The 26,024-nt window shown below is 52.9% G+C and overlaps 2 protein-coding genes across 2 annotated transcripts in view; one reads left to right on the top strand and one right to left on the bottom strand.

The window, feature by feature from the left end:
• Positions 1-19,396, top strand: part of SYNPO2L (synaptopodin 2 like) — a 43,007-nt gene extending 23,611 nt beyond the window's left edge. The window contains exon 4 of the mRNA XM_006135908.5: positions 13,708-19,396. Within this exon, the coding sequence (XP_006135970.3) occupies positions 13,708-16,016 (2,309 nt within the window). The 3' untranslated portion in view covers positions 16,017-19,396. The remainder of the gene's footprint in view (positions 1-13,707) is intronic.
• SEC24C (SEC24 homolog C, COPII component) overlaps positions 1-26,024 on the bottom strand; it is a 108,268-nt gene that overhangs the window by 75,984 nt on the left and 6,260 nt on the right. The window lies entirely within an intron of this gene.

Below are 26,024 nucleotides of genomic sequence, written 5' to 3'. Positions count from 1 at the left end.
TCATGCGAGAATCCCAAACTGTTGCACAATCAGATAATACACACCTTAATTCACACTGTGCCGCAGGTCAGTCCTTTACCCCCATATTACAGATGGGGGAATGGAAGCACAGAAGCGTTAAAAGACTCGCCTGTGGTCACACAGCAAATTGGAAATAAAACCCCAACTCCCAGCTTCCTGCTCTAACCACCAGACTTGCTCCTGCTAGTAGCAAACATTTCCAGTGGCTGGAGATTGGACACAAGAAGGGGAGGGCACACAGTTATACACAGAAATTCTTTCCCAGGTGCCTGGCTGCCGGTCTTGCCCACATGCTCAGGGTCTAACTGATCAGCGTATTTGGGGTTGGGAAGGTTTCCCCTGGGTCAGACTGGCAGAGACCATGGTGGGGGAGTTACTTTCTGCAGCGTGAGGCCCAGCTCACCTGCTGCTCTGAACTAGGGTGAATGGTGGATTCTCTGTAACGTGACATCTTTAAACCAGCTATGAGGAGGTCAGTAACTCGTCCAGAGGCTAGCAGCTATTGCGAGGTGGGGGAGGCTCTGTGACAAGCAGGAGGTCAGGCTAGATGATCATGACGGTTCCATGGCAGGACCAGCAAAGGCGTTCCCAGGTCATGGTGAAGAGCACCAGGGGAACTCCTGCACCTAAAATAAATCCATCCTACAGTTTGTGGGTTTGACTGAGCCCGGGGACTTGCTGGCTGCCATGGGAGCTCGCACTATGGGCCTGCGAGGGGCACACAGCGCCCCTTGCTGCATGGGCTCAGGCCAGCCGGAGCAGCCCCACAGCAACGTGGTGCTGACCTGGAAAGCGGTGTTACTACACCGCTTGGATTCAGCACAGCTGCTGCTGGTTCTGGGGGAGCCGAGTCTGAGAGTCAGTGTTGAGGCCACTGCTACAGCGGTTTCTCTCCCTTTCTCAGAGAGATGCTGCCGTGTCTCCTTGCCCGAGAAGAGATTGCTAAAAGCTAAGCTCCCTCCTCAGGGCAGGGCCAGGAGCTATTGCTCTGCCCCCGTGTCACAAGGCAGATGCTTCCTTAGCCTGGACCCAGTGTGGCAGTAATAATAGTGCAAGGCCAGGCCTTGCCTGGCTCTGTTTGCTCCATAACCTGAGCAGAATTCATCCCTGTTTAGGCCATTTCTGCCTCCCCTGACTGAGGCTATTTTTTCCTCTTTGAATAATGTACAAGCATGAGGTGAATGCTGGGAAAGGCATGTCCAGCTGCTCTCTGCCACCCGATCGGCGAGCCCGCCATGAGCAATGGTTTTACATCAGGGCTTATTTCCAAGGATAGAGTCAGCACAGAGGGCTCCCAGGAAAGCCACACATTCAAATCACAGCATTTCGGAGGACAGAATCATCACTCACGGCCGGAGGTGACGCGCAGACGTTGCTAGCTATAGTGGGGGTGTCCTAGCGCTACTGCAGACTGAGCTAGTGCCTTCCTCTCCGGATACGCACCGGTGGGGCTTCTCTCAGCCACAGCCCTGATGGAAGAGTCCCCAGCAGCACCCCCTGGCACTTCACATGGCCTCTTAGGGTACGTCTACACTGCGGCGCTATTTTGGGATACTGGAAGTACGCCGAAATAGCTACTCTGTGTCTACTGAAGCAGCTCGTTATTTCGAAATAATGGGCGACTTATTCCAACATCCCAGTAACCCTTGAGGGTTAGGAACAGCGAGTTAGTTTGAAATCTGGTGCTGTGCAGACAGTGCCAAATGAGGAAATAAGCTGTTTTGAAATAAGCTATGCAATTTGGGTAGCGCAAAGTGCGTACTTATTTCCAGCTCAGAGTGCTGTGTGGACACACCCTTCCTGGGCTGCCTGAGAGGGTGGAGGCAAACCTTTCTGCCTGGTCAGGCCTCAGCACAACGGGTGTGATCAATGACCAGCCACAAACCCGGGGCACAGAACCCTGGGCGGGCACGGCAGGAGCAGCAAAGGTTCCCAGGCCATGGTGAAGAGCACCGGGGAACTCCTAAAAGAAATCCATTCTACAGTTCGTGGGTTTGACTGAGCCCTGGGACTTGCTGGCTGCCATGGGCGCTCGCACTATGGGCCTGCGAGGGGCATACAGTGCCCCTTGCTGCATGGGCTCAGGCCAGCTGGAGCAGCCCCACAGCAACATGGCGCTGGCCTGGAAAGCGGTGTTACTACACTGCTTGGATTCAGCACAGCTGCTGCTGATTCTGGGGGAGCGGATACACAATTTAGAGCTGCCCTCCCTTGAGAAGCCTCTTAGCTTCCTTGGGCAAACATCACCTGCCCTTTCCTGGTGCAGGATCCCCCCCTCCTGGAAGCCCAGCAAAGCCCACAGGGATGGTGGAGGGGGGGTGCACTTGGAGCCTCGGGGCAAATCAAGATTTTGGTCCGAACTGAGCTGTTTTTAAAAAGCGGACTGGACTCTGTGTGTGTGTGGTGGGGGGGATGACTCAGTGGGTCCGTATTGGGAGCACAGTGCTGGACTTACAGGCAGTGAGACTACTGGAAACCATTTCCATTGTCCAATCAAATACCTGCTTTTCGCAGAATATTGCCCCATCACATTGTAACACTGTATCTAAGCTGTATAACACTGCTGCCCGCTGGGCATGAGGTCTGTTCCATGGCTCACCTGCTCTTATGGTCAGAGGGCTTCCATTGTTAGCTTCAGCCACAGACCCCTGTCCTGCCCTGCAGCGTGTGAACAGACAACCCCATCCCTGAAGGTCCTTCTGATTCTTCTCGTTGCTCCAGTTCTCTGGTCTCTCCTTTAAAGCTTCAGCTTCTTTGTCTGCTCTGTAATTCATCATTCTCATTCTGTTGCTGCAGAGATACCCAACTGCACACAGAAGGCCAGGGGTGGTTGCAACAGGGCTATGCAGAGTCACCCCATTTCCTCCCCTGGATGAGCCTCTTGTCCAAAAACAGGGGACTAGCTGAATCCTTATCCACATTCTGTAGGAGTGTTGCACTGGACAGAGCTCATGCCACAGCTGCTATCTCCTACTTGCCTGGGGCTTTCACAGACTCAGCCTTGTAATTATGCTGTGTACTGCCTAGGACACACATAGACCTTTACATTCATGGCCTCTCCGCTCATCTCACCTCATGCAGACCTTCCAGATCACATTATAGGTCACGTCAATACCCCTCTCCACGTTTACTACCCCTCCAATTCTGGTGGTGATGGTAAATTTGATTACAGTGGCATTTAAACCTTCATCTAGGCCAGTGGGGGCATTAATAAATAATAACTAGAGATCCAATGCTCACCCACGTGATGCTCTGTCTTTAACAAGTCCTCTCTTCTCTGCTTATCTTCCAGTTTCTAACGCAGACTCTCGTCATTTCCATCTGGGCGGTATTTATCCAATGTAGCTGTTCACTGGTCTGCTTCACCTGCTGCCTTGCGCCTTGCGCTTCTTTTCACACTTGTACAAGGTGGATGTAAAATGCACCCCCATTTTCAGAGGTTCCACACTCACTCATCACAGCAGAAGGAGCTAATAGAGTTTCCCCATTAACACCAGTGGATGGTTTGATCCTGTAAGTGTAGAGCAATGGAGAACCAAGCCTGTTATGCGATGAGAAGCACAGGCAATAGTAAGGGTGGACAATGGACATATGGCTGTGGTAGCAGAGTCAAGAGGACTAAGAAGCAAAGGAGGTCGATAGGGAGCAGAGACTGGAATCAGCGGGGCTGGCACAAGCAGTCTGTAAGTTTCCATGGTTCTCCAAAGCTGTATGAGAGGCAGAACTGGGTGAAAGTTTTCAACTAAAAATATTCACACAAAAATGCGGATTTAGTGACACCAAAATGTTTCTAGTATGTGTCCATTTAGCCAAATTGCTCGTTTTAGAGAAAAAATTCTGGAAAACCCACCCAACACTGATATTTTTAAAATGCATGTTTCAATGGTTTGATGGAAAATGACTGCTTGGAAATTTCCTTTTATTAAAAAATTAGTTAAACCATTGAAAAGTGCTGAAAATGGGGGAAAAACAACTTTCTGAGGCACTGAAAATGTTGAAAACCATTTTTCAATTTAAGCTGAAATCACGGTTACTTTGTGCTTGGTCAGAATTGCTAGCAAGCTGAAAACTTTGTTATTCGCCCAGCTCAAAGATATGACTCAGACTGCAGGCCCATAGCTATGACCTCAGACTGCAGGAAACCTTTGCACCGTTTTATTGTTCTGAAATCCATCTTTCACCAACTTCTTTCCTCTCATTCACCTCATTAGAACAGTTTCTTTTGTTGCTAGCAACGCTATCGATGGCCTCAGATGTGGAACAGCTTCAGACTTTCCCACCCTTCCTCACAGAGGTGCCAACCGCAGGCAGAAGACAGATACACAGTTCAGGACTCTGGTCCCAGCTTGTTATCTTGTGGTAGGAATTTAAGTCAGTGCAGAAGTGCCTCCAAATATCTCAATTCAAACTTATCTGCGAGGCTATTTTTAGCCCCTAGAACTCAAGTCTTTCTATATATGGTGTGGAGGAAGGGTGGGGAGAATTTCCTCCTCTGCTTGAGATGGACCCAGCTGCCTAAGTGGATTCACCAGGATCCGGCACCCTGCACTGGAAAAGGAAACCCTTTTATTTTAGCCATTGCTCTGACGTACAGGCCACCCCATTCAGCGTAGCGGGCTGCCTATAAATAAACCCCTTATGCAGTGGAGGGTGTGTACAATTCCCTGGGGATGGTGACAACTGCCTCACTCCACTGCAGCGAGGGGAGCCTAATTGAGGTGTGATCTGCCTGCTACTGGCATGTAGGTACTAGGGTCATTGACCATCTGACCAGTAATTTGAACTCTGAACCTGCTGCAGCAGGGTCGGAGCTTTGCTGCTTCACCCCACAGCGCTGACAGCCGTGACTCTTCCACGGTCCCAGTCACATGCACTAAGACCGAGAAGTGCTGTTGCTCAGCGAGGCGCTGTCTGACCAATGGGTACGGTTTGGGGGTGGAAGGTGCTAACCAGTTCTGGTTCCAGTCCCTGTCCTGCTCCTTCTTGCGCAAAACCCCCTCTTGCGCAAGAGCCATTCTGCCACTTGTTTTCAGGCAGAACGGCTCTTGCACAAAAGCCCTTTGCGCAAAATGGCGGCTCATTAAGTATGCAAATGAGGTATGGAGACATTCATTGCCACTCCTCATTTGCATATGTTCTTGCACAAGACTGGCCAGTGTAGACGTAGCCTAAGTATCTTATTGGATCCACCACTTCTCCTGAACCAATTTAGGAAAGAGGCGCAGCAATGAATAGAATTAGAGCAGCATGTTTAGCTCCAGTGAAGTTACTGACACAGTCAGCTTGGAAGCACCAGCAGAAAATAAGGTGATAGATAAGAAGCAACATAGAGTAAGGAAAGCCAAAGTGATCAAACAGCCATGTGAAAAGAGAAGAGGCTTAGCGGCTGAAAGAAATGCAGTGCACACAGCACACGCTGGCCTTAGTAAGATACTTCATACAGCTCCCCATGACATTCTCCTAAGGCAACGAAAGCCATGTGGATTAGGCAGAACCGCTGTGCAGTGCTACACAATTGACTAAGAATAGAATAGAGAGAATAGTTATTAACGGTTCATGATGTCTGGCTGGGAGGGGGTTTGGACTGGAGTCCTGCCAGTATCCATTCCGGGTGCGATAGTACTACTTCTGCCTTGTCTCCCTCGCGGCCATTGGACACTCATGTGTCTCAAGCAAATGTCCTCTCCACCTCCATATTCTTGACTGCAGAAGAGAGGAGGGTTTACAACAAACAGAACTTTAACTCAGCATGTCCCCACTTCTCCCAGCACGTGGGTCTGCCTGTGGGAGAGTGGGAGGTATAATTTACAGCTCACATAGACATATCCACATTAGCTCAGATCACACTAGCAAGTGACAAATAGCAGGTTAGCCATGGCTGCAGGACACGCAAGCCACCCTGAATAAGTACCTGCGGTTTCCGATGGGATTGTACTCAGAAAGGCTGGCTCCTTGCTTGCCCATTTTAGTGCAGTCGCTCAATCGGAGCTAGCACAGGTATGTCCACCTGTGCTGGAAATTACACCTCCCACTCCAGCATGGGCATTGCAATCTCTTCTGGGCAGGGTTTTACTTGATTCTTTTGCAGTCCTGAGCACACTGCGCTTAACCGCTAAGGACAGTCAATAACACTAACACTCATTTTGGTGACTTGCGTGCAGTATGGAGAGGCGAGGCCGGTGCATGTAGCAGCATGCGAAGGAGTTGCGCAGTTGGTTCCCTGGAGGACGGGCTATTTAAATGTAGCAGGAAGCCTGACATGGGAGAAATGGGCTGAAGTCAATCAAATGCAACGAGACTCGGGACTAATCAAATGCAAAGCTACAGGCAGCGAGGATAGCTGGCTATAGTTCCCCTGAGGAGGGGCTAGGGTTCCAGTGAATGACACCCTGAATATGAGAGACACACGGTGGGGGAGGTCATATCTTTACTGAACCAACTTCTGTTGTTGGAAGAGACACGCTTTTGAGCCAGATGGAGCTTTTCTCCAGACCTGCTTTGTGTAGCTCGAAAGCGTCTCTCTTTCACCAAGGGAAGTTAGTCCAACCAGAGCTATTACCCACTTGTCTCTCATGTAACCTGGGGCTCACGTGGCTACAACAACATTGCAGATGAGGGGACACATCAGTGATGCGGTGCAAGCACAAAAAATGCAAAAGCCAGACTCGCTGCTGGGCTCTGGCTGCTTTGTGCTACTCCAGTGAGCCGTGGCAGCGATGAACCTCGCAAGAAGAAAGTCTCCCCAGTTGTAGCCTGGGGGATGCTGAGAGCAAAGTGTTGGGGAGGCAAAGCTGGCCACACATGCAGTTTTCTGAAGTGGGGAGCACTTTGCCATCCAGCCAGTGAGGCGGGCACTTTCTGACGGGAGGGACCTGGCCCGAGGGAGCAGCATCTCCCCCAGATAGTTCAGGGCTCCAGGGAGAAACAGCAAGGCTCCCAGGACTTTGCAAGAAATGGAGATGCCTTTGCTCCCGCTCTGGTTATAACTCTCACCTACTGGCACAGAAGGTTAGTTGGGTCTTAAGTCTTCCGAGCCAAGAGTTTCCAAAGTGAGTAGCGCCTTGGGCTATACATTAATAAAGGCTGATTTGCAGAAAGGGCTGAGCACCGTGTCCCTGAAAACCAGGGCTCCCTCAGGTGGTCTCTCAAATTGAACTCCTAAAAATCACTGATGACTTGAAAATCTGGACCCTCACAGTATTAAGGACCTGATTTAGCAAAGTACTTAAGTATAGACTGAATTTTAAATATGCGCTGAAGTATGACTTCAGCAGAATTTAAGCATATGGGTTAGTGCTTTGCCAAATAAGGACAGACTTAAGCACAAGCACACAGTGAAGCATGTTTTAAAACCTTTGCTGATTGAGAGCTTAAATCAGTAAACCATTTTTGATGGTTGTGTTCCAATACCTAGGATTGAGGAAAGAGCTTTTTTTGTCCTAAGAGTGATGCCTTTAATTTAAAGAAACTAACATAGTCCTTATTTATAAACTGATTGTTTGCAACTCCAACACTAGCTGTGGGTTGATAAGCCGGCAGTGAATACAGAAAAGCATTGGAGTCCAGTGGAACCTATTCAAAATCATATTTTGAAATAACCTGAAGTGTAAAGAACATGAAGTTTCCACGACCTCTAATGACTAAGTGAGTGAGTTATCTCCAACATCAGCTCTGGAAAAATGACCTTCAGAAACAGAAATAGCTGGGAAATAGAATTCCAGGGGACACCACATGAAAGAGCAGCTGTCCATAATTACTAAATCACACAAGAATAGATTCCCATTTCTGATCGTAGCAGTATACCTGCCTTCTTTTATAGAAAAACTTAAAAAACAACAAATAGTGTAGTAGCACTTCAAGACTAACAAAACATGTAGATGGGATCATGAGCTTTGGTGGGAAAACCCCACTTTTATGGAGAATACTTCATAAAGCTTTTTAGGACTTGGGTCTCTTTCAATAATAGCTCTTACTAAGTCTAATTAGTCTATGGCAAACAGTTTTAGGTATGTGAATGGTTCTGCTGGTTTTTGTTTTCACAAGTCGCAATCCTGCAATGATTTCCGCATATGCTTAACTTTAGTACAGCAAGTAGTTCCACTGATTTCAGGGTAGTAAAGATGATTTTTCTGCAGGGTCAGTGCCAAGCTTGCATAAGCTAGTCCTTATAGAATATTTCTAAAGAATCAGAACAAATCAGCATTCTACAGTGCTGGGTGGGGCAATTAAATGGCAGTGGTTCCCTGGGGCTAGTTCCTGGCAGGCTGCTGCCACTGTATTTACCTGCACCTCCGCAGGTATGGCCACTTGCAGTTCCCGTTGGTCTCCGGTTGCTGTTCCGGGCCAAAAGGAGCCATGGGAGGCAGCGCAGAACTGGACACTGCTTCCAGCAGCTCTCAGTGGCTGGGGATGGTGATCTATGGCCATTGGGAAGCGCAGGTAAATATGGTGGCAGTGGCCTGCCAGGTGCTAACCCTGGGGAACCTTAACAGACTTAGCGGAGAGCCCTGGGTTTTGAGTTCAGATGGTAGAGGAACGTAATTTTAGCCCCTAAGATGGCAGGTTCTATCCCTCGTGCTGATGGCCAAGGTCTATCTGCTCTACAATAGAAATTAACTAAAAGGGCTCTATAGAAATTAACTCTCAAAACCTATAGAGTGGCACTATATCCCTCCTGTAGAATGGTTCAACTGTCTGTTTGACTGTGATAGGGAACAAGATCCCTGCTACAGACACCCATGGGTTGGTTAAAATGGCTTGAAGAGGTTTCCATGCTCTAGGGCTACGTCTACACTGGCATGATTTTCCGAAAATGCTTTTAACGGAAAAGTTTTCTGTTAAAAGCATTTTCGGAAAAGCACGTTTAGATTGGCAGGATGCTTTTCCGCAAAAGCACTTTTTGCGGAAAAGCGTCCGTGGCCAATCTGGACACGGTTTTCCGCAAAAGAGCCCCGATCGCCATTTTCACGATCAGGGCTTTTTTGCAGAAAACAGTACTGTGCTGTTTACACTGGCCCTCTTGCGCAAATGATTTGCACAAGAGGGCTTTTGTCCGAATGGGAGCAGCACAGTATTTCCGCAAGAACACTGATGATCTTACATGAGATCGACAATGTTCTTGCGGAAATTCAAACGGCCAGTGTAGACAGCTGGCAAGTTTTTTCCGCAAAATCATCTGATTTTGCGGAAAAACTTGCCAGTCTAGACACAGCCTAAGAGATTCTATAGGACTTTTCCCTAAAATACTTTATTCCTGAATGCACAGAAGAGAATTAAATGCTATTGTTTGATCATGCTCCGAGAGCCCAGGTTTGTTAGAGCAGATCTGTTCTTCAGGGATCAAACTTCCCAAGCTCCCATTCCCTGGACTTCATGGGCTCGGCCAGTTCTTTGGCCTTTACTCTGATTGTGCGAATACTAGAGAGGAGTTGCCTGCTTCCTGGGGCACTGCGGTGCTAAATCTCTGGCTGTGACAGGAGGATTGCCTGGCAAGGCTTTTTAACAGAGAGTTGAGCTGCAGTGTGGAGTAGGGATGTTCAATATCGGTTAATTGAATAGTCGAGTAACTCCAGACATTTTATTGATTAGTCGACTATTCTACAGTCCCTGGGGGTGGGGCCAGCAGCCACTGTATCAGAGGCAGCAGTGCAGGGCGCCAGGTGGGAGCTGGTCCACGAGGGGAGCCAGTTTAAAAAACAGCTAAAAAATGTACTGCCAGGGTGAGGGGAAGAAGGGAATTTGTGTGGTCTGTAGCATTGACCTATAAGCTTTTGCTTATCAGTTAATCAACTCCACTATTACATTCCTAGTGTGGAGAGCTTTGTGAAGCCACCGCCACCCTGCTTTGAAAACAAACTCCAGCTCTGGCCTGCACATCACTCCCTACCCCACCCCCACTACCCAGGCCCAGCTGGTCCTCTCATTATTCTAACCCAATTCTATCCCACATCCCCCTCCTCGCTCCAGCGCCAGGCATTGGCACAGCTCTGCCAAGACACCCCAGTCTGTGCATCCAGGGCCTTGCTTCTAGTCCCATTCCTTGGCCCTTCCAACGGACGTACCAATACCCTTCAGCCCTTTAGGTAACAACCCCCCTGCAGCCAATCCATTCGTGGTCTCCCATACTCAACCATGAACATACAGGCAGGAGGTGCCATGCCACCCCTCTGTCAATGTAGTCCCAATCCCTGTCCTGGGTTGGCTCTCCTAGGGCACAGTGATACACACAGGAAAAGAGCAGCTCTCCCTCCTTGTCTTGATCTGAGAACGTGGTCTCTGAGTGTTTGCTGAATGGACCCCTCCTTTTGTGGGCATTTCTCCCACTCCCCATGCTGGGGGACTGGGAGCAGCCACCCAAGGATGGGTCCAGAAACTAGTACGTTTGCTACGAATGCTTCGCAAAGAAGGGCCGGAATCACGGTTCATTGTCTGACGCTTGCACAAAGATTGCCAGTAGCCAGCATAGTTTCTTATTTTTAAACCCAGGCTAGAGAGGGTGGAAAGAGGAGGGGAGAGAGTGTAAGTGGCAGGTGACAATGTCCATCACGCTGCCCAGAAATGAAGCTCAGAGACCAAAAATAGAGCGGGTGACCTCATGCTTTGGGCAGCAGTGCCGAAGAGACAAAAGAGAGGCTTTAAAAGGCTTGTGGAGCTGATAGCACAGGGCTTGGACACTTGAGAGTTTTGGTTTTGCTCCAGCAGGGAGCCACTCTGCCTCTCTCCCTATGGAGAGCTGCGAGTTAAATGGACTGTTTGACATGCCCGAGTCTCCGGGCCTGGATGCTGCTTTCAAGAGCTTGGATCAGCCCTATGCAGGTACAGACCTTCCTTCCTACCTCTGCTCTCCTCGCCAGGCGCTGTGCGTAGCCAGAGGAGCATTTCCCTCTTGTGTCTGTCTCACCGTTGTGACTTGGATCCTTGGACCATTGTGCCGGGGAGGATGGGGAAGCAAAGTGCTTTCTTGTGGTTAGCCGGGCAGTAGGAACTGAGGGGTGGGCAGGAAGCCAAGGTGTCGGGACGGGGCTGAACAAGCAGCCATAAGGGGCCAAGGAACCTCGAAGCTCAGGGAGTCCAGCTCTAGCGAGCCCAGAGGAGGCTGGGATCTCAGAATGATGCGAGATGCACTGGCCACTTGTGACTGGTGGAAAACTGAATCTGGAAATTGTTACTGAGGCAGGGCCCGGTGCTGGTGAATTGCACCCTGGAGACCTTTCAGCCTCCCCATGGCTTACAGCCCCACACTCCAGAGCCAAGACTTCACCTGTCACCTGTGCCTGCACCCACCATTTGCCAGATGTCTCCCCCACCCAAGGCGAGTGGTTCTGGACAGTGAGGCTAGCTCATTTCCTGAAAGAAAACTCAGGTGTGACAGCTGCCCTGGGTCACGGCCGGGTCCAAAGGGCAAAGCCAGGCGAGCACCAAGTCGCAGGGAGCGAAAGTGAACAGCGAGTCTTGATTCAACGACGCTGAACTGACCCACTCTGTAAGAGTGGGGGGAAGGGTTCCTAGCTCAGCGCCTGCCGGTGCAAAAGTGGCACCTGTTCTTTTCCCTTTAGCAGACTGGCATCTCTCCTCATAATTACCAGCCCTCTCGCTGCACAAGGGAGAGGGCTGGCTCCCTCTCAGCTGGGCGATGATCGGGAGAAATTCAAATGTGCCCAGCTGATTAGCAGAGCTCCCAGAGCTATGTTTGTGTTTCTAGTGGTGGTGCACATTTGCACATGCCTTGGAGCAGATAAAAACATTTATTCCGCACATGGATGGAAAAGATGTGGCAGGGTTTCCCAACCTATGGTTCGGGACCCAAATAGGGGTCACCGTTACATTTCAAAAGGGTCACCAAGTGTCTCCCCAGGTGGCTCTTAAGGAGCCATTCACACATTTTTTTAACTGCCCTGGGTCACCAAGTCTTCCTGAATTGTCAGAATGGGTAGGTCCCATCTGGCAAAGGTTGGGAACCGCTGAGCTGATCTTTTCCTTGTTGGCCCTACGGCTGGAGCTGCCTGACTAGCTATCCTGGAGCCTTGATGTTGTTTACGAAATGGTCCAGGGAAACCTATGGAGGAGTCTTCCATTGTATTCATTGAAAGCTTCCATGCATGCAACCCCCTCTGGAATTCCTGGACCTGTTTTAACAGCCTGCAGTGAGTGGACGATGCTCCTGAATGGCGTAACCTGGAGTGCCCAGACCAATGACACTTGTGGCAGCTTTGTGAACTTTGCAGAAGGGGCTGTCAGGGTGGGAAAGGGGGTGATCCAAAGGGCCACGAGGAGTCATTGGGATCATCGTTAGGAAGTTCTGTGCCCACTGCTGCCTCACGTTGTGGGCTAATTTGGCCACAACTGCTCTTCCCTGGTGCCACAAAGCCCTGCAGCAGAGCAGCCCAAGGTGAGGACTGGGGCAGCTGCACAGCTCATGTCCGGGGAGAAGTAGCAGCATCCCCAGCAGTGCATTGGTGCCCTCCCCTGCTACCTCGGCTGTGTGTGGGGTGCAGGAATGCTGCGGTTCCAAGGACAGCCAGGGGAAGGGGCTGGGCAGTTACTCCACAAGCTAGTGGAAGGTGTGGCTGCTTGAAGTGTGGAGGCTGCCGTTAAAGGGACGCAGGGCAGACGAGAGGCAGGCAAAGGCCTTTCCCCCAGTGGAACGGGTCAGGAGCAAGAAAAAAGGAAAGAGAAATCTCTTGGGGACCCTTTTCCCTTCTGGCTTCTGCTGAGTCCAGGTCTTAAGTGGTGCCTAAGAACTCTCCTCTCTCAGCTGCCCTTGGGTTCAGAGCTCCCCCTTCACCTTGCACCGGGGGCAAAGAACACATCGTCCCATCCCAGAAGCTTTGCTGGCAGCTGGCTGGCAGAGATGGTGGAAAATGACGAGCCTGTGTTTTCGGCCAAGGCCCCAACAGGTGTTGGCTTTTTCAGCAGCGAGGGCCAAGGGAGAGCCTGTGCAGAAGTCTTTCTGGCCTGGCTGACCATAGACTCCATGCAGGCTGGGCACAGGCAAGAGGCCACGGGAGAGCCATCGGCTCCGTGCTGGGACCGCCTGCCTCCATTCCCCCGGGAAACAAAGCTCTGGAAAGGGAAGGACGAGTCTGTGTGCCAGGCCTCCCACAGGGCTTCCCAGGGGTGATCACAAGTGGCTCTGCGGCCATGCAAGTTGCAAAGGTGGGATTCTAGACTCATGCTGAAATGTCCTGCTGAGTAACAGGAACACGTATCCGGTACACAGCGCGGCCATCGCTGCTGAGAGACAGTGTAACCCACACCACCTGGAGAGGGAGTAATGAGCCTGCCCTACGGCCTTCGCTACCAGCCAGCTGGCTTTTAGTACCGGTCGTAGGGGCTCATGAACTAAGCTCCAGAGACTCCAGGTTCAGTTCTGCCAGCGATATAAAAGCAGAGGGTCTGTCTGCGCAAGTTATGGGGACCGAGCCACCTCTGGCCCCTGCCACAGGCTGGCTGGCCAGGAGTGAGGGTCCCTGGCAGTAGGTGGGGAAGCCTGCCCCCTGGGGTGTGCATGAAAAAAGGGAAGGCTGCAATTTTCATTATGTTCAAGTCACTTTTCCCTAATGTTCTCGTCTGGAGTGAGGGGGGAGTGACTCCCAGTGTGGGCACCAGAAACAATCAGTCCCGTTGTTGCTCTGTAAGCCCAGCCCTCTGCAGAGCCCTGAACCTGCCTCCTTTTGTCCCTTGCAGAGCTGCACCGCAGTGAGAGCACCCAAGAGAAGAATGTGAAAGAAGCCAAAACCAAGTGCCGGACAATTGCGTCCCTGCTGACGGACGCGCCGAACCCTCACTCCAAGGGCGTGCTGATGTTCAAGAAGCGCAGGCAGAGGGCTAAGAAGTACACCTTGGTCAGCTTTGGGAGCGTTGATGAGGACCGCTGTTATGAGGAGGAGGATGGTGTCTTCCCAACCAGTGAGTCGGAGTTTGATGAGGAAGGCTTCTCAGATGCCCGAAGCTTAACAAACCACTCGGACTGGGACAACACGTACCTGGACATTGAAAAGCCCAAGCCAGAATCTGAGCAGCAGGAGGGGCAGCGGCGGCAGGGTCTGAGTGAGGCCTCTGGCAGGGGCGCCCGGCTATTTGAACAGCAGAGGGAGAGGGCAGGTCAGTATACAGTGGAGAAAGCCCCAGCTGGGAAGCCAGAGAGCCCTCCCGCATCAGCAGGGGTCAGGCCAAAGCAGAGCATGGTGAACGGAGATGTGCCCACTCCGCAGAAGGCCAACACGGCCCCTCTCAGTATCCACATGGAAGCAGTGCAGGTTCCCAGCAAGCTGCCATCTTTTACCTCTGCCCACTTCCAGGCTCCAGTGGGCAGCACTGGAGGAGGTGCCCAGCCATCCTCTGGCACAGACAGTTTCTTCAACAGATCCGCACGGCCCTTCACGCCTGGCTTTTCCGGGCAGCGCCCTGTGACTTCCTCTGTCATCTTCAGGCCTTTAGCTCCCAAGAAGAGTGTGGGGGGGCATAGCCCTGTTGCCCCCCCTTTCTCACCAGGAACCCCTGTGCCACCTCCTGCTGTGCCTGCAATGGCACATGGTGGTCCAGCAAGCGCCTCAGCGCCTCTGTATATTCCAACAGCACCAGGGGGACTGCAGCCCGCCTCTGGCGAACGTGCTTCTGAGACTAAGACACCCACCAACCCAGCCAGGACTTCCAAGGCTTCCATAGTTCTAGCCACTCCCTCTAAAGCAGGGGGGGCCGCAGTTGCAGCCACACCTCAGCCACCACGGGGGACAGCTTCTTCCTCCTTGTATATCAGCCCAGCCCCACCCCAACCCAGCACGGCGAGTAGCTCTCTGCTACCCAGCCAGCCATATCCTGTGGTTTCCCCAGCTACTCCACGACCTGCTTCTGAGACCTTAGCATCCAGGGAGCAACGCATTGCGGTGCCAGCCCCCCGCACGGGCATCTTGCAGGAGGCGCGCCGGCGAAGCACCAAGAAGCCCATGTTCAGTCCTAGAGAAGAGAAGAAGAAGAATTCGCCCAACCCCGAGCTTCTGTCTCTGGTGCAAAACCTGGATGAGAAACCCAAAGGCGACCACCCAGGGGCGGGCTTCGAGTCGGGGCCTGAGGAGGATTTCCTCAGCCTAGGAGCCGAGGCCTGCAACTTCATGCAGCCCTCAGGCCGCAAATTCAAAGCCCCCCCCCCAGTCGCCCCTAAGCCTCAGCAGCCAGGTGCCTCTGCCAGACTAGTCAACGGTGCCCATGACATGCCACAGCTGAAGGGTAAAGGGGCAGAGCTTTTTGCCAAGCGACAGAGCCGCATGGACAAGTTTGTGGTGGAGGCGGCTCCAACACCGGGCTCCAAGCCCAGGGCACCCTCTCCCACCCCTTCTCTCCCACCATCCTGGAAGTACTCCCCCAACATCCGCGCCCCACCCCCGATAGCTTACAACCCCTTGCATTCCCCCTTCTACCCCTTGGCAGCAAGCAAGTCTCAGGCTAGCAAAGCAGAGAGCAAAGTGAAGAAGGCAGCCAGCCAGAAATCGGGGATCAAGGCCATTGATTTCATGCGTCACCAGCCCTACCAGCTAAAGTCAGCCATGTTCTGTTTTGGGGAGCCCCCGAGCACTGACACACAGAGCCCTCCAACCCAGCCAGCCCAGCAGCCCAGCTCCTCTTCCACCCCAGCCAAGCAGGCGCCTGTGAAAACAGCCAGGACCTATGAGATCCGGCGGTTCTCCACCCCTGCTCCCATGCCCACTCTGAACAGCCTGGCACCCACTGTCCTCGCCCCTCGATCCGCCACCACGCTGGATGAGCCAGTATGGAGGACAGATGTGACCTCTGCACCCACCACCCCGGCCCCTTTCCAGGCTGGTCCCAGCCAGGCCCCACAGCTGAACCAAAGCTCTCCAGAGCTCGGTCAGGCGAGCCACGCGACTCTCCCACGCCCAGCCTCCTCCTCTGGCTTCCAGGTAGCTAGACCCAGGTTTTCAGCTGCCAAAACTGGAATGCAGGCCCATGTGTGGAGGCCGGGCTCCGGGTACCAGTGACCCAGGAACTGCCTCCCTCTCCCCCACATGGGCATGTCTGGTGTCTGACCAAGCTAGTTTCTGTGGCTGTTCTTTAATGCAAGCTCAATAAATTGGGACATGAAGCAAAAAGGGGGGGGGGCTCCCATTCCACCCTCACAACTCCCTTTGTTATCAGCCTGGCAGCATCCCTGGGAGCCTCCCACTGCGAGCAGAGAGAAGGCAACAATCTCCAGCCTGCCTTGGCCCCTGCTGCACGGCCGTGAACCCGGTCTCTGGGCCACAGGCAGGGAGGGGCAGAGCGTTAGCCCTTTCAGTGCCCCAGTGCGGCAGGGCTGCTGTGGGCAGCAGGGCACCGTGCACACGGAGGGCGAGGACACAACTGGGCCCTCTAGTCCCCCCAACCCCATGAAGTGAGAAACGAGGCCCCCGCCGGAGGGACAGTGTTGCCAGGCCCATAGTGGAGCAGCAGGTGCTCCAGGGGAAAGGGCCATGGTGCCTGCTCGGACACACAGTCCCCTCTTGAGGATGGCTCTGGATCACCCGGGGAGGGGCAGTTTGGGGGTGAAAGGTCATTGTGGAGGATTGTGAGCGGGAAGGAGGGGTTCCTGGGAAGCTAGAAGAGCAAAGCTACTGCCTGGTGAGGTTAGGGGGCCCTTGCAGCAGCAGACGCTGTATGTGGGAGGTGGTTGCATGGGAGTGTGCAGGGCCGGCAGGGTTGTGGCTGGCGTGGAGGTGATGAGCAATATGAAGTTCCCTGAGAACTCTGTCCACCTGGGAGGGCTGGAAGCAGTGAGGGGCAGTGCATGAGGATGCGCATTAACCAGGGAGGGGTCTGTGGGGTCTGGCAATGGCAGAAGTGCCTAAGCCCCTGGGAAGCAGTGGCCAGTCACTCACACAGCTCTCTCTGCCACGGGAGGCTAGTCACTCCCTTCCTGGCTGGGCGTAAGGCAGCTGCGCTTCCCTGCAGCAAGGGCATGCGCCCCCCACACGCTGCTGAAGCTGCAGCGAGGCTGGTGGAAGCTCTCCCCCCTCTCTGCCCATGGCTGGGCTCTGTGGTGCCAGGGTAACACCTGGGCCCATTTCTCAGGCACAGAGCTTGCAGGGCACATGCCACGGGGGGCTTGAAGGCAGAAGCCACAGACTGGAAGGAATGGCAGCCACCCCAAGGGCTGAGGGGAGCTCCGCAAAGGGCCGATTGTTAACGAGTGGGGCCTGGCTGGGAGGGAGCAGCCATGCTGCAAAGCCCTGGCCGTGTTAGCGTCTGCCCCCCGGGTGTGCTCAGCAGCCAAGCGCCACTCGCCACTGGCCTGCCAGTCTTTCCCGGAGCACGGGGGAGAACTTGCCTCGCCTCCGGGCAGAGCTGAAAGGAACTTACATTTCTTACGGGGGGGGAGGGAGAGTTCTTGGGGGGGTGCGATACCACAGAGCCTGTACAAATATTCACTGTGGGAGGAGTGCAGCGGGCAGCATCGTGTGTGGGAGCTCAGGGCAAGGGGTGGGAAGTATTGGGGGGGAGAGTCAAGTAGGGGAGCTTGAGGCTGGCCAGGACAGTGGGGACTTTGCTGCCTGGGGCTAGAGTCTGGGTGTACCACGGCCACCCCGCCCAGCGGGGGCTGTATTTGCTGCCTCGGGCCCGCCCCTGTACAGTGCCCAACAGCATCCAGCGCTCCACTCCCAGCCGGCCACTCGTACCGGCACGCCACACTGGGGCGTACTCGCACTGTCGCCTTCTGGGCACAGCAAGGAATTGTGGGAAGGTGCTGGAGGACGATCACCACTCAAGTGGCTTAGCCCGTGTCCACTCTGCAAAGCAGGTGGGTTGCCAGCCCAGCCCAAGTGAAAGCCTGACCTGGGGTTTAGCGTATAGATCCACAGGGCTGTGTGTGAACAGGAGTGAGGCTGGGGCAATAGAAGGGAAACCCTGCAGGTAGCTCCATAGCAAAGATGGACCCTTAGAAAGGCAGGGGGGCTCCAATGTCACTGGAATTCCCTGGAAGAGACGGGGACTGTTGGGAACTCCCGTTTGGCACGAGAGGCTCAGGAACGGCAGGTCTGAAAGTGGGACTGAGCAGGAGCAAGGTAGCGAGGGCGTGTAAGAGGTGAGAACGGGGGGAAGAGGGGTGTTAGACCTGGAGCCAAATCCATATTCAGAGCCAAGTTAAAGGGGGCTCCTGTCTCTCTGCAGAGCGTTTTGCTGAGCAGAGTTCCTATCAGAGCAGGATGCCACCACTGTCCCCTGGCCCGGCAAGGACCAGGACTGGAGCAGAAGGGGGCGCTGCAGGCTGAGACTGAGCCAGAACAGACATTGGGTGAGAGTCATGGTCAGCTGAGGGCTGTGTCTGTCCCGCACCCCCTGCACCATTGCTGGTTTCTGCCCCTGCTGCCACCATTTATGCAGGACGGGAGAGAGTCGGGATTTTCAGAGCCCATAGTTTTCCTTTCTCTCTCCAGCATGCTGATAGGTTACAGAATTCCAGGGACTGCAGGACAGGGACGTTCCGTAGGTCTCCTCCCTGCACTAGGGACAGGAGCGCCCGTGTGGCACTCCCCAGCAGAGGCAGGTGGCCCTGCACAGGAATGTTTGTCCCCTCACGCATGCAATACAAAGGGAAGGGGGCCCCAAGGCATTGCTTAGTCCACTTCTGCCTAGTGGTGGGGGCTCCGAACAGAAGCTTTGTGCCAATGGGCTGGCTGAGATGGAGGCACCGCATGAGTCTGGTACGAAGAAGCAGCTGCCTTTGGCCACAGCTGTTGCTCCCCACTCCCTTCCCCTGAGTTTTGATGGTTGAAGGGCAGGAACAAGACTAGGGAATGGCTGTGGGTGCCAGTGAGAAGGTGAGGCTAGGCTGAGGACAGGCTCCCAGAGGACGGCCCAGGCCCCTGCAGCAGGGCAGCTCTGTTCCCCAGTCGGATTCAGTGCACCTCTCTCCTTGGCAGTTGTGACTGGATCATTGGAGGACGTAACCCTCTGGAGAGGGGCGTGGGGGTGGCAAAGGGGAGTGTAGCTGTTCTGGATGGATAACACTGGAAAGCTGATAGTTGTGCCCCAAAGGTAAGCAGTGTCGTTTCCCTGTCAACTTCCACATCACTGTGCCAGGACATCTGTAGGGACCTCCCCCCGCCCTTTGTTTTCCACGCAGTCAGGTACAACCTAGAGGCGTTCCCTTGCTAGACTTTGTTCCCCCTCTCCGACAGAGGCGAGCAGTTCCCCTCTGTTCCTGAGAAGAAATCTGTCAGTGCTCAGCAAGGGGTGCAGAGCCGAGGGGAAGGGAGCCTGGAAGGAGCACCAGGGTTGGCTTCTATATCACTGGAAATAGCTTTCTTCTTTGTTTTGTGTTTGATTTACAGTCACTTTACACTTGTTTGTGGAGAGGAATAAACTTCGGATATGCACTTTACCCATTGCCTCTGCCACCAATTTGTTCAGATTCCAAAGCTGCCAAACCTCACTCACCTTCCCTGCACATTCCATGTGATCTCACTGTACAGAGAGCTACACAAGGAAGATGAAATTATATTTCGATTCCCTTTGATTTATAAAAATCAAAGTAGTGCCATTTAAAACAACTGAAAGGAAATGTTGTAGTTACAGAATCCACAATTAGCCTGTGGAACTCACTGCTACAAGATATCGAGGCCAAGAGATTAGCAGGGGTCAAGAAAAGGACTGGAGATTTACATGGGTAACAAGAACATCCAGAGTTTTATAACAGCATTTAATACCAACGTACATTTTAAAATACCAAAAAATAACCTTGGTACTTCAGTCTTTAAACTAACCACTATCTGAGGGGGGTTGGGAAGAAACGTTGCCACAATGCAGGCCAGTACTGCAGGAGTTAAGAGTCAGTTCCACCTGTATCTAGTTCTGCCACCTCAGTCAGGGGGTTCTCACAACATCTTTTGGTGACCTCACTATGTGGCCACCAACTCTTGCTGGTGGCCACCTGGAGATTTTTTCCTAAAATACTTGATTAACACTAGCAAAAGTAAATATGCGCACACATGCATCCACATCATTGTAATGTATGTAGGCTTTTCCTGACTCTGAAATAATGCTGTGAAAAGTGCTATTTGTAGGTTTGTTAATATCACTTTTCATAGGACACTTGCCACTTTTCACAGCCTCACAGGTAATGAGTAAGTAACACTAAACATACAACTATCACTTTTTGCAGCCTCCCATATAGCAAGTCTGCAGTGAAAGGTGATACTTGCAGGTTTGTTACTATCACTTTTCTCAGCAAGCTGCAGGATCAATTATGCCTGAGGTGCGAATGTTGGAGGGGGAATCAGCAGGATCTAGGGGCAGTGAGGGGGTGATGGATGCAGGACTGGGGGAGGCAGCAGAGGCAATGGGACTGGGTAGGGAGTCCTGCAGAGCGAGGCTGGAGTGGGAATAGGTGCCCAGGACAAAATGCCTGCTGCTCTGTGGCCAGAGCCAGCATCTGTCCCTACATGGCCAGAGCTGGCACTTGCTGCTGCATGGCCAGGGTTTAGGACCTGTGGTTGGCTCCCCACTCCTGCGTACCCAGGGCTGGTGACCAGTGCACAGGGCCAGGGACAACTGCTGAATGGCCAGTGCCCAGGCTCAGCATCCAGGGTCAGTGCCTGGGATCAGTGACCAGGGCCAAGACTCAGGGCCCGCCAGCACAGATCTGCATGGAGGATCAGTGTCTGCTGCTTCATGGCCAGGGTCTGTTCCCCATGCTGCCGGGGCCAGAGGCCAGCAGCCAGAGCTAGCGCCTGGTGTGAGTGGCCAGGGCTGGGGGTCAGAGTGAGTCGCTGCTGATCAGCACCCAGGGCTGCTGGCTGCCACCAGGGGTGGTGCCACATGGCCAGTGCCAGGGTTCAGGGCCCACTGCTGCAGACGGGTTGGAGCCTGAAGCCCAAAGGCCAGGGCCATGTGGCCAGAGCGGGGGCGGTCAGTGCTCAAAAATTATGACTGGAGCTGGGTGTTGTGCCCAAAGCCCATGGCTGGAACACTGGCCCAGGCTTCTTGGACAGGTTGTTTTTTTTGGGTGGGGGGAGGCAGCAAAGCATCACCTCCCCCATCCCCCCATTGCCCCGGATGCACTGCCCTGCCTCTGAAGAGGGGTAGTGAGCTGGGGTTTGAGAAGAGAGAGATTAACAAACCTACAGATACCAGTTTTCACAGCATTGCTGGTACGATTGACTCTACCCCAATACGTGACAATGACTTGGCTGTGTGCCTTGCATGTTTGTTATCCCGGATCTGTAGTGTTTTAGGAAAAATGTCCGTGTGGCCACCAGCCAGACTTTGTGGCCGCTCTGAGGCCACCAAAGGAGGGGTAGTGAGAAGCCCTGACCAAGAGACTGGACTCACTCCTGACAAGACAGCGCAGCTCTAGTCTCATTCATTCAGAACATGCTTGTCTATTGCTGTCACACACCCCTTCTTCAGTGCCCTTCCCGCCCCATCCCCTGGTAGCACACAGGCTGCAGCTACACTGCACGTGGGGCTGTCCCATGCCAGCTGACTCAGGTCCTCAGCTGGGGCCAAGAGGCTAGTTAACTGCAGGGCAGGTCAGGCTGGGGGGAGAGGACTCTGCAAAGAGGGACTGCCCCAGAGCTCAGGCTACGGCCCAGGAAGCCTGAATATCTACATGGCAATTAAACAGCCCCTTAGCTTCAGCCCTAGCAGCCTGAGTTAGCCGGCATAGGCCAGCCATGGGCATCTAACTGTAGCGTGCGCACATCCCTCACTGACTGCTGCCCCTTGGATCAGGACACTGTAGCATGGTGTCCGAGGGGCCCAGTTACAATATTTCTTACGGACTAGTTAGAGGGAGCATCTGGGGAACTGGAGCAGTTTGCAGAGGACATTAGATTAGAAGCTTGAGTCTCTTGTCCTGGCACATCATAGTCCTTGCTGCAGTCACTGTTCTGTGTGCTCACTGCAAGGCGGGGCTGTGACTAGTTTTGCTTCATAAAGCTGAGTGAGGAAGATTATGAACAACTCCAGGTGGCTGTAAACACACGGGAAGCCAATTGCTGTCTCTATGGCTCTGTCTGAGTCCCTGCTAATGTCATCAGCCTTCTCCAGGGCAGGTCATTCCTTTCCTCACAGAAGATCATGTCAGTGGAAGCCAAGCAAACAGACTTGACAAGACTGCGGGTCAGGGGAAGCGAGGTCAGGAGCAAGATAATGAGCCTAAAGCAAACCAGGGGATTTCTAATGGCTAAGCAGGATGCTGAGGAGGGTCCTGAACTCCAGGGTACAGCCTATAAGGGGAGCTGAAGGCCAGAAAGTTTTCCAAGGTGCTTGATGGAAGCATACACCTAAGGACAATGAGGCGTGTTGTAAGGTAACTTACGAATGATGCAGCACAGTACAGTGTACTTTCCAATGGCGTGGGATAAGCCACAGGCAATATCAAGCTATAATTTAAACAACCACTAGATGTTGCCACTGTTCTTCTCAACTGCAGCTAGAGATTTCACATTCATCAGCTGTGGTGTTAAGTCTGGGGGCTTTAAAATCTTAGGGCATATTTACCAAATCCCCCCTCCTAATCTTTTGCCCACTGGCGTTCACAGATCACAGGCAATTACTCTGAGCCACATGTGCAGGGAGGGCTGGTTGCCTCCCTGAGTTCAGGCAGCAGGTGGCCTGTTATCTCTTGCAGAGGGCGCCTGGCTTGCTGGCATGTTGGCTCCCTGGGAGTAAGGCCTCATGGAGAGTTCTTCTCCCTTCATTAAGCAAAACACTTGGGGCTGGCATCAGTCCAAATTCACAGCACCCCTACCCCGGGGCCAAAAGCATGGCCTGCCTGTAGCCATGCCTGTCTGCTCTAGCAAGCTTCAGGGGGCAGCCGAGTTAGTCTGTACGGGGGGGGGGAGGAACATAACAACAAATGGTCTGGTAGCACTTGATAGACTAACAAAATGTGTAGATGGGATCATGAGCTTTCGTGGGCACAGCCCCCTTCTTCAGATGACTGGAGTTGTGAGTTTAGGATGTGCAGACCCAGAATAAATAGGGGGGGGGAGAGACAGGGAGCAGAGGGTATAGAAAATAGGGGGGGTTAAAGGAATCAGTGAGTATCTGAAGATTGAGTAGTTAAAACGAAGCACATAAGAATCAAAGTCCACTGACAGTCAGCAGGGGCAGATGAGAGTGCCACGGGGCCCAGGGTAGCACCGCGGGCAGTGAAATTTTGCGGGGCCTCTCCTTTGACACGGCGCATGCGCTGGGCCTCGGGAAGCGCAGGGCCCGGGGCAGCCGCCCCGCTCGCCCTGCCCTAAATCCGCCACTGACAGTCAGGAAGGTCATCTAAAGAAGTGGGCTGTGCCCACGAAAGCTCATGATCCCATCTACATGCTTTGTTAGTCTTTAAGGTGCTACCAGACCATGTGTTGTTTTGCACTAGCAAGGTCACCTGCTGCTGCAGAAGGGTCTTGGAGGAAAGGCCCTAGCACGCTGCTGGCGGCACAGAAGCAGTGACACAACTAACAGTTGAGGGAAATCTTAGCTTAGGTCCCTCCCCCATGTTTGGTGCACAGAGTCTGGGCAGAATGACGTGTCCCACGAGAGGGCTCACTGTGCTTTTCAACCTGCTACTCCATCCTTTATGATCACCCCATGGTGCAGGGAATGGGTCAGTTCCCAGGTGACAAACACCTGGGCCTCATCTACTTCCCTAAGGGTTAACTGCTGCCTGGAAAGCCATGGGAAATGGGTGGAAGTGGCAGATTTTAGCATAACCCTGCTGACAGGAGGAAGGATTCTGGGTTAAATTGTCTATTTCTCTCTGGAGTATGCAGAGATCCCTCTATCAACCCTGAAAAGATACACACGCCAAGCAAAGTACACTCTTATCAGTGGGTGAGGAGAGAGTTACACCAGCAGGCAGGATGGGAAAGGGAAGAGGAGAACACAGGGTGGGGGATTTGTGAAGGGACAAGAAAGGAAAACAGGAGTTGCACTGAGCAGGGGAGAAGCAGACCCCAGGAAGCCAGGAAGCCAAGGGACAGATAATGCTGATTTTATAGACACTGCACTAAAAGGAGAGTGGCTGTGTTTTGTAGCAAAACATCCTGGAGCCCAGCAGCTTCTCATTCCACCTCTGCCACTATCCCTCTCTTCCCACCCACCAGCACAGCTGAGTGGCAGAGGCGGAATGCGAAGCTGCTGGGCTCCAGGACGTTTTGCTGCAACGTGTAGGAAGGAGGGGCAAAGCTCCCTGGACAGGACTGCCCACATCTGGGCAACTTCATTCAGCCAGGTCTAGAACAAGCCCCTCCACACACACCCCTTATGGCAGTGCCAAAGATGCCTACACTCCCCAGATGCCCAGGAAGACTGGGGCACTCCATTCTTTTGCCTTCTAGTGCTGCACTTCCCTGGCCCACTTCTCCATGGCCACAGCCCCCTCAATCTCAGCAGCCCCCCTGGAGGCCTTCTTTGTTCCACAGCATTAGAGGGTTAGAGCCTACTCTAAACACAGTTCTCCCTCCCCAAGTTCCAGGCAGCTTCTCTCTCTGCTCTGCCAGCCCTGCTGCTCTTAGGGCCCAGCAGGCCCATCTGATGGGCCACTACTCGTAGTTCTCCTAAAACGTGCTTCTCATTCAGCCTCCCCAGGGCTCTGTTAACTTCTTAGTGGCCAGTGGGGGGCAGATGCCCCACCACAATCCAATGGTTGAGAATTAACACAAGGAGAAAGAACATGTAGATTTTTAGCTATCACTACAGAAGACCCCAAAAGATAACAAGCACTACGGAGAAGGTTCCAAGCTCCTAAAGGAGCTACTGAGACGAGGATAATTGATAATGAGTCCAAACCAAAAAGCAAACAAAAACCCCACTGATGCAAGGCATGCATCCCATAACCAATTCAATACAAGCATCACACTGCGGCTACGTCTACACTGGCATGATTTTCCAAAAATGATTTTAACGGAAAACTTTTCCGTTAAAAGCATTTTCGGAAAAGCACGTCTAGATTGGCAGGATGGTTTTCCGCAAAAGCACTTTTTGTGGAAAAGCGTCCGTGGCCAATCTAGACGCGGTTTTCCGCAAAAAAGCCCCAATCGCCATTTTCACGATCGGGGCTTTTTTGCGGAAAACACTACTGTGCTGTCTACACTGGCCCTTTTGCGCAGAAGTCTTTCGGAAACAGACTTTTGCCCGAACGGGAGCAGCACAGTATTTCCGGAAAAGCACTGACGATCTTACATGAGATCGTCAGTGCTTTTCCGGAAATTCAAGCGGCCAGTGTAGACAGCTGGCAAGTTTTTCCGCAAAAGCAGATGATTTTGCGGAAAAACTTGCCAGTCTAGACACAGCCTACTAGTTTAGTAGTGTGGTAACAGCTACCAAGTCAGACATGATCTAGTTCCTCGTGATATTCAGTGTGCTACTCTTCCTGGTCTCCTTCTTTGGACCCACCTACAGTTTTTTGCCAAAAACAACTCCACTTTTCACCTATAGCGTAGGGGAGGGGGGGTTATACCAGTTGTTTCCTTATGTTCACACAAGAACTCACAGTCACCTTTGGCCTTGTGGCTTTCCAGACAAAGCTAACTCCCCCCATGCCTGCCAGTATTCACTCACTTGTCCTCCACATTTCTTCTGTTTATAGCACCACCCCAGATGGGCTGCAGCTCTAATTAGGCCTGGCTTAGGGGTTTGTGGTTCTCTCCCTGCCTGGCAGGGCAAGAGACCACATCCCCTCGCTCTACTCACTCCTGGGGACTCTCAACCCAAGGGACCCAATGAGGGGTCACTAGGCTCAGTCTGGCCTGTGGTGGGGCAGAGCAGCAGGGAGCCCATCTGTCCTGCAACCTCAACCAGGGCAGGGCAGCCAACAGCTCACAGGGCATGGCTAGCAATCAGTCCAGGCAACGACTCAGTCTCGCTGCCCCAGGCCCTCAATCAGGAATGGGGCAGCCAAGAGTTACTGTTCTACTGGTGGCTCAGAGGGGAATTAGCTCCCAGGCAGGAGCTATAACAAATGCATCTGGCACCCTGCCTCCAGCAGGTAGCAGACCTATCCAGGCCTC

The sequence above is a fragment of the Pelodiscus sinensis genome, chromosome 8 (genome assembly GCF_052426305.1).
Source record: "Pelodiscus sinensis isolate ZL-2025 chromosome 8, ASM5242630v1, whole genome shotgun sequence".
In the NCBI taxonomy this organism is placed as follows: domain Eukaryota; kingdom Metazoa; phylum Chordata; order Testudines; family Trionychidae; genus Pelodiscus; species Pelodiscus sinensis.
Note: the sequence above shows the minus strand (reverse complement) of the source record. Positions and strands in the feature narration are given on the sequence as shown.